Here is a 17,751-nt window from a genome sequence, read left to right as displayed (position 1 = left end):
CCCTTTGACCTTGGAGGCCAGATGTCTTCTAGCAGACAGACACACACAGAGCTTCAGTCACACATCCACATACACGCACACGCCCATGTGCCCGCACGCAGAGACAGAATGGGGGAAGGGGAGTGAAGAAGATAATGAGTCACTCACGCACACCAACATGCATACAGTACGTGCACACCCTCACAGGATATGGTGTTTTTCACACACAAGACAGGAGGACGGGAGAAAACTGTGAAAATAAAATAAACAGTCATAAAATTAAACAGGTAAAAATAAAACTGAAATAAAACAGTCAGTCAGTCAGTCACTGATAGCGAGTGTAGTGGAATTTCCACTATACCTGTCTATCCAGGTCAAATCCGTCCTGTCCCATAAAATGAAATAAAATAAAGTAAAAATAATCCCTACCATCTGTCATGGATGAAAAATAATTAAGGCAGAGGGAGAAAAACATTAGGAGAATTACATGGGGACAGATTCAAATATAACCCCAGCGTTGGTTGTTATCATGTCCTGAATTGGAATGTAAACAAATAGATTATACAGAACAAGAGCGAATGAAACCCCTTTTGAGAGAGAGAGAGAGAGAGGGGGAGAAATCAGAAACCAAGACCAAAGGTCATATGTGTGTACAGTATGTAACCACCTGTCATTGATGGAAAAGCATTAGGAGCATCACATAGACCCATTCAAATAAACACAAGCGTTGGTTGTTATCAGTACAAGGCATGTGGAGTCATATCAAGAGAGTAAAAATAGGCACCCTGACTGAGAAGCGGCTCTTGGCCTCTCAAAGTAAAAATAAGAAAAATGAAATAAAAACATAGATTATCGAGCCCTTCCAGCAATCCCCTCATAGTTTTTTTTTAAATAAAACAATAATAAACCATAAACCAAAATGTAAGCATCGGTCAAGCGAGCGCGGGCAAGCCAGCAAGCCAGCAAGCTAGCAGCATTTAAGCAAGATAAGCACATGAATTCCGTAGCACTGCACAGTGCTCACTTCACCTTGGCCTGATTTTTTTTTCTCTTCTTTCATAATAGACAGACCAAAAATGTAACCAGGGGAGGAAAATGGGATTAGAGAGGATTAGACAGACAATATATCAAAAACATTTAACACTAATAAAAGGGTTTGTCGGTCAGAACTTGATTTTTTTTTTCCAGAAGTCGTACTTAGTCAAAAGTAAACAAAATATATAGTACCATTATCTCGGGGCGTCCCAAGGGTCAAGAGTGTTTGTTCTTTTCGGGACATTGTAATCCATGAAAGTCACGCAGCAGATCGACAAGCTCACAACGCGCCCCATCGCAGTGCCAGCCAGGTTCGGCTGGGGGGGTTGGTGTGTTGTCAAGCCTTTCAGCATCTGAAAATATTGTTTGCGTTGTCTGTTCCTTCCTGATGAGGTTTGCAGATCTACAAGCTCACAACGCGTCCCATCGCGAGTGAAAGGCCATTGAAATGTTCCAGGAAAGGTTTTAGGTATTGTTGGTTCCAGAGTAGATTGTAACATCTCATCCGTGTGGGTCCAGGTTTACACGGAAAAAAACACTGCTTCTCGGAGCAGGGGGCTTTTTTAGCTTGAATGGTCATGTTTCTAAAAAACAAAAATGTTCTTGGGAGCGCTGAGATAAAAAGCTCCTGTATTCAACATCTCAGAGTGGCCTGAGACGGAAATTAAAAATAAAATAAGATAAGACGAAAACGAAGACATGTAAGCTTAAAGCATGAAGATTTCCGTCAGAACGTTCGGTTCTAGAGCATAAAGTGAAATCTCCTAATTAAAATAACCACGCTATTTCTTATGTGATTAAGTGGCTCTAATCAGCCGTATTGGGTTATCGTACTGGCCGAAGAGACATTCCTTCAGAACAAAATATGTTCTGGCCCCAAATAAAAAGATTTCTTCTCAGAACTTCTTGAAACAGCCGTTCTAGAGCATAAAATGAAATCTATATTGAAGTCTCGTACTGATTCAAACCCAACTATTGACATGCAATCTCCGTGGCCAAACGGCTGCTATGTCTTCAGAACAGGAAACCTCAGTCCCTATTCTGTTACTCCTTCGTGCAACAAAAAGCGACAAACAATAGACTACAAAACATTAAACAATAAAAACGCAGCTGTGTTAAGAGCTAGCTAGACTCTTAAGACAGCAGGTATAAACTTATGACCTGGGTTCTGTTGAATTTGGACAGTGTGTGAGAATGGAGCTGTCCAGAGTCAAACCTGGCCGCCTCCATTTCGGCATTGTCTCTCTTGGCCGTTAAAACTGTTCTCAGTTCATTCTCCAAGCTTTGAAGATGTGTACAAACGGTGTTGTTCCGTTTGTAAAAAGGTTGTTTAGATTTCGGCAGGTTTTGTGTTTTCTGCCTCCCTGTGCATTTTCCATTTTGCAGCTGGTCGGGTAGGTGGAGGATGAGATAAAAGCTAGTTTGCTTGCCACCTCAGCTGGCGGAATAGACGTCCCATGGTAATTTCTCCGCGCGCAGGAGGGAAAAAAAAAACGTGTAGAGAGTCCTTTCCGTGGGAGTCAGGGGAAACGTCTGATAATATCCTCGGCTGGTTGTTACTAGCAGAGATGAACGAAGTGGGATTCCAAAACAAACTGTCCAGCTGTATCGAATCCATAAACGTCAAATCAGTAGAAATCCGTAACTGGTTCTAGCAGCGGAGAAGACAAAATGAGTCCAACAACGTTGAGTCCCCAATATCTCCTCGGAGCTAATCCGGCAATCGAATGGGCCATTGATGGAAATGTAAAATCATATTCCATATTGATGAACAGTTTTTCCCAACCATAATAACGTACTCCACACAAGAAATGAGTCCACACCAGTGTAATTGGGTTTTGAGTTAGTTGTATTGAAATTATAGTCCGAGTTTAGATTGTACTGTACAAGTACAGTAGAGAACAACTTCACCCATAGTTTCTCTCTCAGTCACAAGCATAATGATTTCACAGATATATGGATTTACAGAATACATTAGTCACATTCTGATTGGACAAAGTTAAACATGACAAGTACAGTAGAGCAATGGATATCAGATGTTTTCGTGTTACAGGCACCAGTAGCAAGGCCAGATATCATTTTGTTATCCTGGATCCTGGGCATTGTGACCTGATTGGCATCTCTCAGCGTCATTCTCCTGCGTTAGTTATTTGTTCAAAACATCATGACATTGACACTGAAAATGGTATCTATACCATGTTAAACAACAATAACATATTTTACTATCAATGACCCCATCGCACAGGAAGTCTAACAACTTGATGGGACCTGTCGGTGTGAATCTTGCATTTGTGGCACATTACACATTTCAGTATCAGTACACAACTTTGTACTGAAGTGCAGATAACATGATGTACCACAATTAGTTTTCACCTTTAATTATGGAATAAGCAGGATTTGAACTAGCGACCTTATGATGGTTAGGCAGCATTTCAAAACTTGAGCTAACAGCTACGGCCTTTTTCAGATCATTTGCAATTTCCCTAAACTGATGGAGAAGTCAACCGAAATCAGATGTTTATTGTTCCGCCCTCATAATTCTGGATAATAGCTCCTTGTGTTACATTTATTCAAACCTGCTTTGGCTTTGTTTTTGTGCAACTAAGAAATATGCCCTACGTATTTCAAGATAGGATCTTGATTTATAGCCTATAGGCTATTTTAGCCTATCACAGAAAGACCTTGAGTAGGCTGTTTTAAGACAACAATCTAGCCAGAAGAAGTTAAAATATAATGGATATGAGTAACATTATCTGATAATGTTAATATTTGTAAGCATATCTCAGGCTCGCTGTCAACCTATATTCCAGACATTTCTCTGTTGTTGTTGTTTTTAAATGTATTGTTTCAGGGCTATTATAGCTAATAATAGCTTATTCACCTGGGTGTGACATGTGACAATGACACCTTTTAACATCATCATTGCTGTAATTTATTACAGATGTGATATGTGGACAGGCTACAATGTGGCAGGGGTCATATGTAATTTTATCTTTCATACCTTTCATAACCCATGCCTAGTCAGTTAAATTGTGAAATTATGGTGCATTTGATAGCTCCATGGAGTTCATGTACAGTACAATGTAAATGTTTGATCTCATTGCACAGGAAGACCAACAACTTGATGGAACCTGTCGCCGTGAATCTTGCATTTGTCTTTGTGGCACATTACACATTTCAGCACACAACTTTATACTGAAGTGCAGATAACATGATGTACCACAATTTGTTTTCTCCTTCTATTCTGTAATAAGCAGGATTTGAACTAGCAACCATATGATAATTAGGCAGCCGTTTAACATGTGAGCTAACAGCTACAGCTGACTTTTAGATTCTTTTTCCTGAACTGATGAAGAAGCCAAGCAAAATCAGACTCACAAAACCTATTTCAACTCAAACGCAAATCCCAGTTTATTGTTCTACCCTCGGGATTCTGGATAATAGCTCCTTGTGTTACATTTATTTTAACCTGTTTTGGCTTTGTTTTCTGTCCAACTAAGACCTATGGCCTACGTATTTCAAGATAGGATCTTGATTTATGGCCTATCACAGAAAGACCTTGAGTAGGCTGTTTCAAGACAGAATACTAGCCAGAATGTGGCCTAGCCTACAATGCAACAGCAAGCAGTTAAAATATGTAGTGGATATGAGTAAGATTATCTGATAATGTTGATATTTGTAAGCAAATATGTAGTATATCATATAATTAAATATTCATATGTATATATATATATATATATATATATATATATATATATATATATATATATATATATAGTGGAAAAAAAACATCACAAGGATGCAACTGGGACGTATCATCAGTGATGTAGCCTGGGGTCGACGGGTGTTTCGGGTCTCGCAACATCATACACCCTCGCCCAGGTGACCCAGCCGGGGTTGATCAAGTCCCGACTTACGTCCCAGTAGCTATCCATGATCAGTCCTATTAGGGAAAGACAGGGTCACTCAATGTGCTGCACCGGAACTACTCTGCCGGGATTGGGGGTACTATTCTGGCGCGTGGAAGAACTAGGCTCTATGGGTTGACTCCTGGCCGGGCTCCTCCTACGTCTCACCAGGTCCTCTCCTGCTCTCACCAGGTTCAGAACCTGTGCGTTGCACCAGACCCCAATCCAAACATTCCATTCAGCTGCTGCAGTTGAATGGCCCTCCTAAAGGCCTCACCGTGGATTTGTTGGGCTTCTTCCTCACGGAAGACACAGGCTGGGGCGCTAACCCAACCTGCTCCCGGGTGCTGTCTAAATTCCGGCCGTCAACCGAGTCTCCGGTGGTCACCAAACTATTCCTGGTTGTCACATAGTCTATTCCTATGAGCCACTATAAATAGAACTAATAATGAAAAAAAAAACATCACAAGGATGCAACTGGGACGTATCATCAGTGATGTAGCCTGGGGTCGACGGGTGTTTCGGGTCTCGCAACATCATACACCCTCGCCCAGGTGACCCAGCCGGGGTTGATCAAGTCCCGACTTACGACCCAGTAGCTATCCACGATCAGTCCTATTAGGGAAAGACAGGGTCACTCAATGTGCTGCACCGGAACTACCCTGCCGGAATTGGGGGTACTATTCTGGCGCGTGGAAGAACTAGGCTCTATGGGTTGACTCCTGGCCGGGCTCCTCCTACGTCTCACCAGGTCCTCTCCTGCTATATATATATATATATTATTTCTTTTCCACTTCAAATAATTGTTATAAATAATTTGGAAAAGTCTAAAAAAATGAAAGGGAGTTTTTCTTTTTTAGTGGCACCAGTAAACCACACCCACTGCTAGGCCCTATAGGCTATTGCCATGGCAAAGATACTTTCTAACTGACAGTCATCTGAGAACTTGTTAATGCATGTATTGTGATAATTTGTGAAAAGTTAGATTGTAGGTTTTATTTACGGTATGTTGTTTTAAAGTTTCTAGAAGCTGAGACTGAAGAGGTGGAAAGCACCTTCCAGTGCTGAACTTGTAAAGATGTCAAAAACGTCTTGAAACCAAAATATATTCGGAAGAATACATTATCCTGATTCTGGAGGGTCATCCCCAACCCACTTCATCATTATAACCTTCCTAGTCAGCATTAAGAGGAAAATGTCCTTGTACCTTCAATACGGTCTGTCTAGAATTAAAAGTAGCCTAAATTGTTCCAGAAAAATCTGAGATAAGATTGTGGTGGTTACATTTAGCTTTACAAAACTACAGGCCTCTAGAAAGTTAGCAAATATATAAGACATAATATCTTATAATATTTATAAAACTATATAACATATATGTATCAGACTTAGCTCCTTTCGGAACCCCTCACTCCACGGAGCTGCGTAGCAGTGGCTCCGAAAGGAGCTATATCAGACTGTAGGCCTATGTATCTATTGTCTGTCTGTAGAACCATAGAAATGTGTATTTGACTACTGAAATGTCATCAGAACTCAAGTCTGTTTTTGCAGACTAAGAATTATGTAAAATAAAAATAGTACCACAAACGTGACTTAATTGTTCCTTCTTCATCACAATCACTCCCTGCACAATAGATTTCACTGTTATTGTTCTTTAATTTCACCATCTTCTTCAACAACTTGAATATGAAGTAGATTTTCTTGTACAGCATGCTGATTCTATTGATTTCCAGCAGAGGTAGCGCTTTCCCTAACCATGCTGTCCGGAAGACGAACGTACATTTTCGTGACGTACCATCCAAGGATCATTCACATCCCTGATCCACCCATTAAGAGGAATATCACTGCTGTCTGATGGGCGATACTCATAACACCGCTTAGATTTCTAGTCATTCTTTTTTCTGCTGTATTCATCCCAAATCCCAGCGTGGGTTATTTTCAGACCGCTCTGACGCTCTCGGTCTCTGCATATTGTGTGAACATGCAGAAGAGGAGGAAACCAGAACCGATCCAACTTAACCCGATTCCCGATGGGAATGCTATAAACGGCACCGGGGCCACGGAGTGAGTATTATTCATTTGTCAATGGATAGGCTTTATAATGAAGGGTAGCTCGTAGCTGCATATTCAAGGGGGTAGCCTATGATGATGATCTATAGCCTAAAAGAGTCAATACAACACTATCTGAGAGTATTGACTCTTTTATGGATGTCTGTGACATCTTTCAAACAAGATCACTAACATGTACACCTGCGCGCGTGTGTCTTTGTGTGCGTGCACTGCGTGCGTGTGAGCGCGCGCGTGGTGGGGGTCACTTTTGAACCAGAGCTCACAACCAATATTGCTGAACTTTAGCTGCCTACATATACTCTACTCCAGTAACTGCACTCAAAGTATGATGAGTGCAGCTGCAAAACAGTTTGATTGGATTCACATACCAGCCAACTGGTAACAAGTGACCTTGGCTTTGTATACATAGATAGAGACTTTAGAATAATATTCAGTGTTTGGTGTGCTGCCTCCACAATCCTAAGAATCACAGTTAATGAAGATGTTGAATTGTTGTGACACTGTGCTCTAGTTCTCGGTTCAGTCTAACGCAGTGCGTCCAGCCGCCCAACACTCTCCAAGCTTCCAAGCTTATAACGAGAAACTACAATATACACATGAGAATAACAGAATGCTCCCCCCCCCCCCCAAACACACACACACACACACACACACACACACACACACACACACACACACACACACACACACACACACACACACACACACACACACACACACCTATTCCAATAACATAGATAAACCTGTCAAAATCACTTTCCATTAAAAAGAAAAAAAATAAGAAAAGAAAAAAACATATTGTGCTGTAGACAACTTGGCTTCTAGCTCAGCAAAGGAAAGCACACGGCATACATCTGGTAGATGATTTGCTCTTTGCCATTGCTCTGGAGTTGCACCACAGAGCTTAATGTATGGCGGGAGCAGAATCAGAATGCATTCCTTCTGTGCTGCCGGGCAGGCTGTGGCCGGCTGAGCAGCGGAATGTTACAACAGGAACTCTCTGATTCAGTCCTCTGGAAGTTGACACAGAGAGCTTTCGGGAATCCCTCTTGCTTTATAGTCTGTCGTATGGCGGTGTCTGTCACCCACTGAAAATAGCTTATCTACAAGCTCACAACACACCATACGACAAAGTATAAATCAGGCTTAAAGTGGAAGTCACAACTTGCGTGTGCGTGTGTGGCTTAGTCTTAATTCCCCTCTTCAGCCCAGTAATACTGTTATATTGTGGTAGCAGACGGACAGTCTGACATATTGCTGACAGGATATCCAGGAGACCTACAGTAAGAACTAGTTAGTAAACACTCTTTTCCAGTCAAGTCTCCATTAGGAATTCAACCATCTGAGAGGCTACTCAAAAAAGAGGTTTTGAACATAGTTTTAACTTTTTGCATCTGCATACAGTAGACACGCACGCACGCACGCACGCAGCCACGCGCACACACACACACGCACGCACGCACGCACGCACGCACGCACACGCACACACACACACACACACACACACACACACACACACACACACACACACACACACACAAACAAACGTGTACACAGGCATGTTGACATCAGGAAGCAGCTGTCTCAGCGCTGCAGGCAATCCCAGGCATTATCTGAAGCAGGTTACTTGCTGGGGGTCCACTCTTCTCCTCTCCTCTCCTCACTCAGAGACTCTTTACTGCTTTGAGCCACATAAGTATGGACTACAACACATTCATCACAATGTTCCACTTACATAATATTTCGTACAGCCAACCATCCCTGAACTGTGATGCCATTATTGTCTGGAAAAGGAGCTGATTTGCACTTAGCCAATGACTTGACAGATCTGCATCGTGAATGTCTTGTATTCATTGTATTATAATCTGTATCTGTAATGTATCTCTTTGACTGGTTTTAGTAGCAGCTCTTGTTTGTTGGACCACAAGCGCATATCCCAGGGAGGGGTAAGCAAATGACTAACCAATGATTAACCACTACTGCAGCTACAGTATCTGTAGAATCTTACCATTACACAGCAGTAGTATTTTATTATTCAATAATAACACAAAATACAATGAATATGTCTTATCTATATACTTTCGGGAATCCCTGTTGTATATGTATGTAATATACAATAAGTATACACAATATCAGCATAGTCAACAGTCTGTGAATTTAATAACGCCTGAAAAGGCACAGGCAAGAAGCAAAATGCTTATCTATGCCTGAGGACTGTCCTACGACGGTTTGCATTTGTTTACATTGCACTTTGTAAGCCCATATACTATCACCAAAAGCCCAATAAGGCTTTATCGCCAGGAGTGTGGATAGCTCACAAACACAACCACAAACGTACTTAGGACAGGGCTGAGTCAAGAAGACTGTGGGGAAAGATGAATACGTCGTGTTCTGCTGGATGTCCTTGGGCATTGATGGAACACGAAGGGCCTGAGTCGTGCTCACTTCCTCGTGCACTTGTAAGAGTGGGGGCCGGGGGGAGGGGGGGGTGAGCTATTGTATGCTCTGTGGAGAGTGTGAGTGCCAGGCAGGCAGCTATCTCTTGCCTCCTCTACCTCCAGCTCTGATCGTCTAAACGCCTACACCTCCCACTCCACCCCCCCTCAAACGCAGCACCTCGTCTCCATGGATATGCAGGCTCGCTGTAGAAAATAACAACACTTAACCCTCTCTATGCTGAATGTGGGAAGAGACATGCATCCTCTCCTGCTCTACAGCAGCTCTCCGGCTCTCTGAGTTGTGATACGCTGCAAAGAGATTAAAAAAGCATAATTACCACTAAACAGAGCAATGCTATTATCATCTAATGAGCAGATCGTGTTATGATGCAAATACAGCACTTAAATGGGTGGAAATTGGATTTGCCTCTCTGTAGGCCTCTCAGAAGATGAGAGATTATGTTGGATGTTTTTGATTTGAAGAATCCTTATGAACATGCATGTCATTCATCATTACTTTTGGTCTTTTACAAGAATTCTTTCTGAGGATCATTTTATCAGTCTGCTGGAGAATAGTCTAACTTAAGGGTTAACATACTTGATTGCCTGCGTAGTGTATCTGGGGATCTATGGGTTCAACCAGCAGGACCTGCTCAGCCTCAGATTGGGATTGAGCTGTTAGTAATATGCTCTGGGAGCTGTGGGAGGAGAGAGAAAGGCAAGAGAGCAACAGGTCAGATGAGATCATTCTGGAGAGCGACCTCTAAAGGAAATGCATCACCATGACAACAGCTTTGTCATGGTGATGACTACTTTCATAAAAAATGAATTGAATTGAATTGAATTGAATTGAATTGAATTGAATTGAATTGAATTGAATTGAATTGAACTGAATTGAACTGAATTGAACTGAACAGCACCAGTGGTTAAGGCATCAGATCCAGGAGGATTAACTCCCAGCTGGAAAGGAACACTGCACCCCCACTCCCCAGATCCTGTTCAATGGATCGAATGGAATGATGTGTTATAGTATGTAGTGGAGATCATACCATTTTATTTAAAGTACCTCATTTCCTTTAGCTAGATTTGTATACGTAGTTCACACAACAGCTTGCTGGTCCACAACATTTACTGTTACACAACACAAACACATGCAACAGGGTTGTTTGTATGAATTGAGAAAACAATTTAAACAAGCCTAAAAGCTTTTTTTGTGGTCTTTATGCTTTTAGTTGACCGTGTATCAGTGAACTGTACTGTCCTGTACCTTTTCCTATGCAAACAGTGAAGGTCTGGTAAAAAAAGGGTTAGATTTGAGAGAAAGAACTTGTTCTTATGCAGAGCCAGAGACTCAGGAGAAGGGGGGGTCATTAATCAAGTTGTGTGCTCACTGTTTTTGTAGTGTTATGTATAAAACAGAACCGACCGACATACCTTTTGGTTCTTTAATCTCTCCTGCAAGGAAATATGAACTTAAATTCTGTGGAGTTGTAAATTCACCCAAATACAAAAAGTAGCATAATGAATTTATCTTTCTTTTCTTTTTGAGTGACCACCACTCATACCCTCAAGACAAACACACACACACACACACACACACACACACACACACACACACACACACACACACACACACACACACACACACACACACACACACACACACACACACACACACACACTGTGTACAGGTATCTTGTATGTCCATTACTCATCCTCCCTCCGCATCTGTCCGCCAGAACAAACTTGGAGGCTCTGCAGAAGAAGTTAGAGGAGCTGGAGTTGGACGAGCAGCAGAGGAAACGCCTGGAAGCCTTCCTGACACAGAAGCAGAAAGTGGGCGAGCTGAAGGATGATGACTTCGAGAAGATCTGTGAGCTGGGAGCAGGCAATGGAGGAGTGGTCTTCAAGGTCTCCCACAGACCATCTGGTCTCATCATGGCCAGGAAGGTGAGATATAGAGCTCCGCAACATTCCCCGTCTAAAGTAAAACAATATTGAGGCATCAAAAATCTACATACGACAGTTGTGGCCCGTGGGTCAAAATTGCCCCGCCAGTCATGACATCTGACCCGGCAATGGTTTTGTAAATACTTTACAATATCTGACTGTCCCATACAGTATAATAGGCCATTGATTCTCAAAGTGGAGTCCAGGGACTCCCAGGGGTCCTTGAGGGGCTTACATGGGGTCCCCAGATAAATTGCGTGTGTGTGTGTGTGACTTTTTAATACCTCTAAAATGACAATTTAAACATTGGCAAAATTGTAAAAAATTAGAGGCAGAAATTGTGAAAATAGCCTATCTACATGCTCACAACGCCTATTATCACAATGTTATACAAAATGTAATGCCTAAACTCTTAGTGCTTGTCAGGTTGGGGCAGTTAAAATATGATATTTTGTGGCTTGCGGCCTGAAAAGGTTGAGAACCACTGCTCTAGTCTAGTCTAAAGCCCCTAATTTTCCACTACGAGGGTATGAATCAGAACTTTTCAGAACCCAGAACCTTCAAGAACCTGTGAAGTTCCGGTACCAATTTCTGCTTACGTTTCCATATAACCAGACCCAACTGGGAAAAAACCCGCTGTACGTCAAAAAAGCTGCTGCCTGCGCACCACTCACGTAATTTATCATGCGACAAACAAAATGACAATTGACAACAGACCAGAAGAGACTTGTTTGAAACTTAAAACTTGAATATGTGAATATAAGCTTTTAACAGAAACATACACGGAATTGTCGTGAAGATACCGTCACGCAAATATGTTTAATATAGGATTTTAAAAATGGCAGTGTTGTGTTGTGAGAGCTTCTCCTCAGGTCTCCTTGGTGTCGTCACCTCAGCTCAACTAATCTAGAGCAGCGGCGCTGCTGGCCCCGCCCATGGGTTCCCACTTCCCAGAACTCAAGTTTAGTACTACCTCAAGAGCAGGACCGAAAAAAGGGTCCCAGAACCTTGTCTGAAACCGGGCTGTGAGCAATGGAAACAAACCCAGAACCAGAAAAATAGGTTCAGGTTCTGGAAAGTTCTGGTTCCACCTCGTAGTGGAAAAGGGGTGTGTCATAACTGCGTCCCAGCATCACTTACAAGTCTGCCCTGAGCTTCTTTCTGCAATACCAAGCATTGTTTTTATTTTATTGCACAGGGATCAATTCTGTTTTTAGAAGCACTGTTTAGATGATTTATCTACCTAGTTTTGCTCTCAACTCTAGTCTCGAGTATGTGTGTGAATAGGGTGAAAATTGGGTTACTGAGTCTGGAACTACAGCATATATTCACTGTCTGACACAAAAAACTAAAACACAATGATTAATAACTACCTAGTGCCTACTGAGGTGTTGTGTCTGTGTCCTAGGCTAGTATTCCTTCCTTCAATGAATCCTTGTGGGGTTTTGTGTGTGTCTGGATAATAGCCTTGTGTTTTCTCTGTTGTAGTTGATCCACCTGGAGATAAAACCAGCAATTAGGAACCAGATTATCAGAGAACTGCAAGTGCTCCATGAATGTAACTCCCCCTACATTGTGGGCTTCTACGGGGCCTTCTATAGTGATGGAGAAATCAGCATCTGTATGGAACACATGGTATGACATGGTATGACTCATACAGTGCAATGAAATGCTTACAAACAGGTGCCTGTGAAAACAGTATGTTTGAGGTAAAACAAAAATATGGGGTCTAGGAATCTAGTTCATAGTTGACCATCAAACATATAATTTTCCGAATGTCTGTCTGAGTGAGTGAGTGTCTGTCACAGCGTTTCTCCTCAGTGGCTGGAGCAATTGATCTGAAATCGCATCACCATTAGCATATGAACACACCTAACATAACTGTGAAGCCCGTTTGTCACTTTCACAAATCATATGCTGTATATTAGCATTTTTATGGTGTATCTACTATCTATTCTGCATCTAGCATGAGGCATATCTATTCTGCATCTAGCATGAGGCAACATGTTTAACCAGATACCAAAAGAACTTCGGTATGTGTACATTCAAATTATGTACAATGGAGAAATGAGCAAACCTAACATTAGAATTGTTGACAATGGAGTAGCAAATAATATGCAAAACAGACATACCGTAATAATACTATATGTGGTTTGTAGTGCTATTAAGTTTGAAGATGAAAGAGCCTGCTTCTTGTCCTTTCTTTGTTATTGCAGGATGGTGGTTCTCTGGATCAGTCACTAAAGAAAGCAGGCAATATCCCAGAGCAGATACTTGGCAAAGTCAGCATCGCGGTGGGTAACTCGGATACCTCGCCCACCAGAAGTATATCCTACTAGTTTACACACTGTTTACATATATATTCAAATATTATTATTATAGAGCAGCGCCCAGGATTACAGCTCAGGCAATTGGCACTGGGTGAAAAATGGGTTATTATATATACTATATATATATATGTATATATATATATATGTATATATATATATATATATATATATATATATATACACATACACACGTAATATTTATTATTATTTATTAATGTTTATTTGACAGGGACAATACAAAAAAACTATGTATCAAGTTATAAAAACAAACAAAATATATATTTGTATTGGATCCGAGCAGTGCACACGCTGTCCCTCTTCTGCTGGTATCCTGTTTTTACAATAAGTAATTTTCTATGAGGGAATAATATTTGATACATTATAAAAAATAACAATAACAATAAAATGTAATATTAATGTAATATAGAATATATTCGAATATACATTTTTTTCCCCCAGATTCAAGAATCAAATATTCTTTTACCAGCCCTACAACCCACAACATGAGAAATACATTTTTCAGTGTTTCTCGTCTATTTTGGACTCATATGTTGCATATATGTTGTATGCAGTTAGGCCATGTGTCCACCAAAGTATTTTTTCCCCCCAGCTGAGAATGCAGGGTGTTCTTCTAAAATGCTCATCCAAACGGATTAAACCCCACGACCGGATAAAAAACACCAGATGTAACCACATATTTCCATACATTTCCAGCATAGCATATACACATACACATACACGACGCTTCCATTGAATACAATACTCTGCGCTTAGGAAAAATTCACGATATTCTATGTGGGCATTGATATGTAATATTTATCTTTCTAGGTCATTAAAGGGTTGTCATACCTGAGAGAGAAACATAAGATTATGCACAGAGGTTAGTAGTGATTTCAAGTACTGAAAGATACAGTATGACTACATAATGCTTGCAGTTGTGTCCTCTGGTAGTTCAGGACCATTAGTGCTGCTGGTTTTATGCTGATATGTGGTTGTTAATTCCATAGGCAGTTGACTTCCTGGTCAAACGGAAAACCAACAGTAATAGGGGGTGCCTGAGGACCCGTGTTGGGAACTATATACTGGAATCATGAATTGGGCTTTGTGTTTCTATATGCCCTCTATAAAATGTTGTCAGCCTTTAGAAATGAATATCACTTAGATAACGGCAGGTGCCGTAAATATGAGAGACAAGACAGATTAAACTTTTGTTTTCCCTTCAATAATAAACTACACCAAGGATATGTACATAAAATAAAGAAAAAAGTTGCTTGGATGTTGCTCTGTGAGTTACACATTTCAGGCTTCAATGAAACCTCAGTAACTACAACTCGATTCATATTCACCTTAATTCCCCTTTTCTCATTTATTTGAAATATACAGGTAGTACATACAGTTGCTCGACTCAAATATGAATGAGATGAATTAAGATATGGCTGACGCTGACACCGCATTCATGTGTTAGAATCTTGTTTCTATGGCAAAGGCTGTTGCATGCTGCCCATGTGATCTCCAAAATACTGTGATGTATGTTCATTTCAGATGTCAAACCCTCAAACATCCTAGTAAGCTCACGTGGTGAGATCAAGCTGTGTGACTTTGGGGTGAGCGGACAGCTAATAGACTCCATGGCCAACTCCTTTGTGGGAACTCGGTCTTATATGTCTGTGAGTACACACACACACACGCGCGCGCGCGCGCGCACACGCACGCACGCACGCACGCACGCACGCACGCACGCACGCACGCACGCACGCACACACACACACACACACACACACACACACACACACATGCACGCACGCACGCACACACAGTGCACCTTCTCCTGCTGCACTCAAACATGATAGCATGCAACAGTGATGCCAGACCTCACATCAGTTGTCCGTTTTGGAAGCTAGAGCTCAAAATCTCTTCCAAACATGTCCATACTGTGAGAACGGCACAAACTACATGCACATTTCTGTTTAAGAGCGGCTGCAGCTGTGATTAATGGACCATTACATAACAATAGATGAGCAAGTGGGAAGCAATTCATCTCCACCTTCATCAGAATCAGTACATTAACCTACAGGCTACACAAAAAAGTAATCTCTCCCGACAGATTCTAGGGAAAAAAAGTTTCATTCCTTTTTTAACCAATGGGTTCCCAAAAAAGACACAAGAAGATGTGTTCCTCCAATCCATTCCTCCAGTCCATTATTTATTTTGATTTAATTATACTTCCAGTGACAAAATGTGTTGAATGCTCTTGGACTCTTGGTCTGTTACTGTTATTAAGATAATAATGTCTCAAGGGGGCATGCTGTGCTGCCCCCTTGAGCAGCATTACCCAAAACATTGTTATAATCACAGGCAGATGTTGGAGCATTATTTTATTCATCATGTCATGTGACTCTGACATTTCACTTTTCTTTTTGCATCAACTGAATTTATTTCCTCAAAATGCATATTTGCTAGTGCATTTTGTTCCCGTCAAGACGCAGACATTTTCATCCGTGGCTCATGAAAAATCGTTATCGAAACAAGGCTACGTGTTGAAATGGTAATTAAACATATGCTTGCTTCCTGTGTTACGCAGCCAGAGCGTCTACAGGGTACACATTACTCTGTACAGTCAGACATCTGGAGCATGGGTCTATCCTTAGTGGAGATGGCCATTGGGCGGTTCCCCATCCCACCACCTGATGCCAAGGAGCTGGAACAGATATTTGGCTTCTCAGTGGAGGGGGAAGCAGCCTCCAGTGAATCCTCTCCAAAGCCACGTCCCCCCGGGCGACCGGGCAGCTGTAAGTCTGCGAGCTCCAAATACAGTACATCTTGTTTATTGTTGTACATAGAAATTGCAAGCTCTATGAATTGGTGAAGATACTTGTCGATTGACATTTCAATTATCTTTAGTGAATCACTTTCACAAAAAGCAAAACTGACTTTGAGACTGATGCCTGTAGTGTCACATTCTCCACCAGCCTATGGACCAGACAGCAGACCTCCTATGGCTATTTTTGAGCTGCTCGACTACATAGTTAATGAGGTGTGTAGATGTCCTTGCTGCATTTGCACGTTAAGTCATGATTGCGAGGCGAACTGTAAATTGATTTAGCCAGAGCTGTTTGTTTGTTGCTTGTCAGCATGACATCATGCTTTAGTTCTTGCTGATTGGAGCCTCTCTTTTTCAGCCCCCACCTAAGCTGCCAGGGATATTTGGCTCAGAGTTCCAAGACTTTGTGAATAAATGGTATGCAATCAGAGATGTTCAAAATATCTAGTTAACAATTGTAATGTTATATCAAATACCTCATCTACTCAGTCAAATTCACGTGCCATCTAGTGGTGTCAACAAAGACTGCACTGTCTAATTGAATCTTTTACAGTTTGATAAAGAATCCAGCAGAACGGGCAGACTTGAGACAACTTACGGTGGGGAAAGTTAAATTGGTCAGTCATTTAATAGTTCTAGTTTATAGCATATAAAATGACTAAAAGCGGTATTTTGTTTTAGGTCCACCCCTTCATCAAGAAATCTGAGGCAGAGGAAGTTGATTTTGCCCACTGGTTGTGTATTACCATTGGACTTAATCAACCTGTAACCCCAACCCATGGTGGAGGCTTGTGAAAGCTGTCACCTGACCATTCAGCGGTTCTGCCCATCAACTGCCTCCTAAACTCATGTTCCTTCTAAAGACTGGATCAATTATGGGATATGGGAACTGGATATTATGTTTGTGTCTCCCTCTCCCGAGTCAGGTAATTGCAATGACGTCCAAACAAGATGGTGGCACATCTAGTCTTCAATCCAAGGTAAAATATAATTGTCAACCACTGTCATAACAGATATAATGGTCAAATTTCTCCAAGGGACCACCTTCAAAAGCTGCAGATGTCATCAAGTGGAAATCTCTTCTAAACTGTTACATTTCAGGAGATGGAAAATCTTTTATTTCTGGTGAATATAGATCAACAAGCTCGAAACACATTGAGCTTGTAGATCAGCCATTCTGCATCACTCGTATGACCAAGTATGGCATCAAGCGGCGGGAAAAA

The 17,751-nt window shown here is 41.4% G+C and overlaps 1 protein-coding gene across 1 annotated transcript; it reads left to right on the top strand.

Moving 5' to 3' along the window:
* Window positions 1-6,900: 6,900 nt before the first annotated feature.
* map2k1 (mitogen-activated protein kinase kinase 1) lies at window positions 6,901-17,323 on the top strand (the record flags this gene model as incomplete). Its single annotated transcript, XM_080736447.1, has 11 exons — window positions 6,901-6,983; window positions 11,167-11,377; window positions 12,866-13,012; window positions 13,594-13,671; window positions 14,536-14,587; window positions 15,250-15,374; window positions 16,289-16,496; window positions 16,677-16,741; window positions 16,887-16,945; window positions 17,082-17,127; window positions 17,210-17,323. 11 exons carry the CDS (start codon window positions 6,901-6,903, stop codon window positions 17,321-17,323), a joined length of 1,188 nt encoding a protein of 395 aa, XP_080592573.1.
* Between the last annotated feature and the right edge of the window lie 428 nt (window positions 17,324-17,751).

Source organism: Nannobrachium achirus (genome assembly GCF_963921795.1).
Source record: "Nannobrachium achirus genome assembly, chromosome: 11".
NCBI lineage: Eukaryota > Metazoa > Chordata > Actinopteri > Myctophiformes > Myctophidae > Nannobrachium > Nannobrachium achirus.
This window is presented reverse-complemented; position numbering and strand designations above follow the sequence as displayed.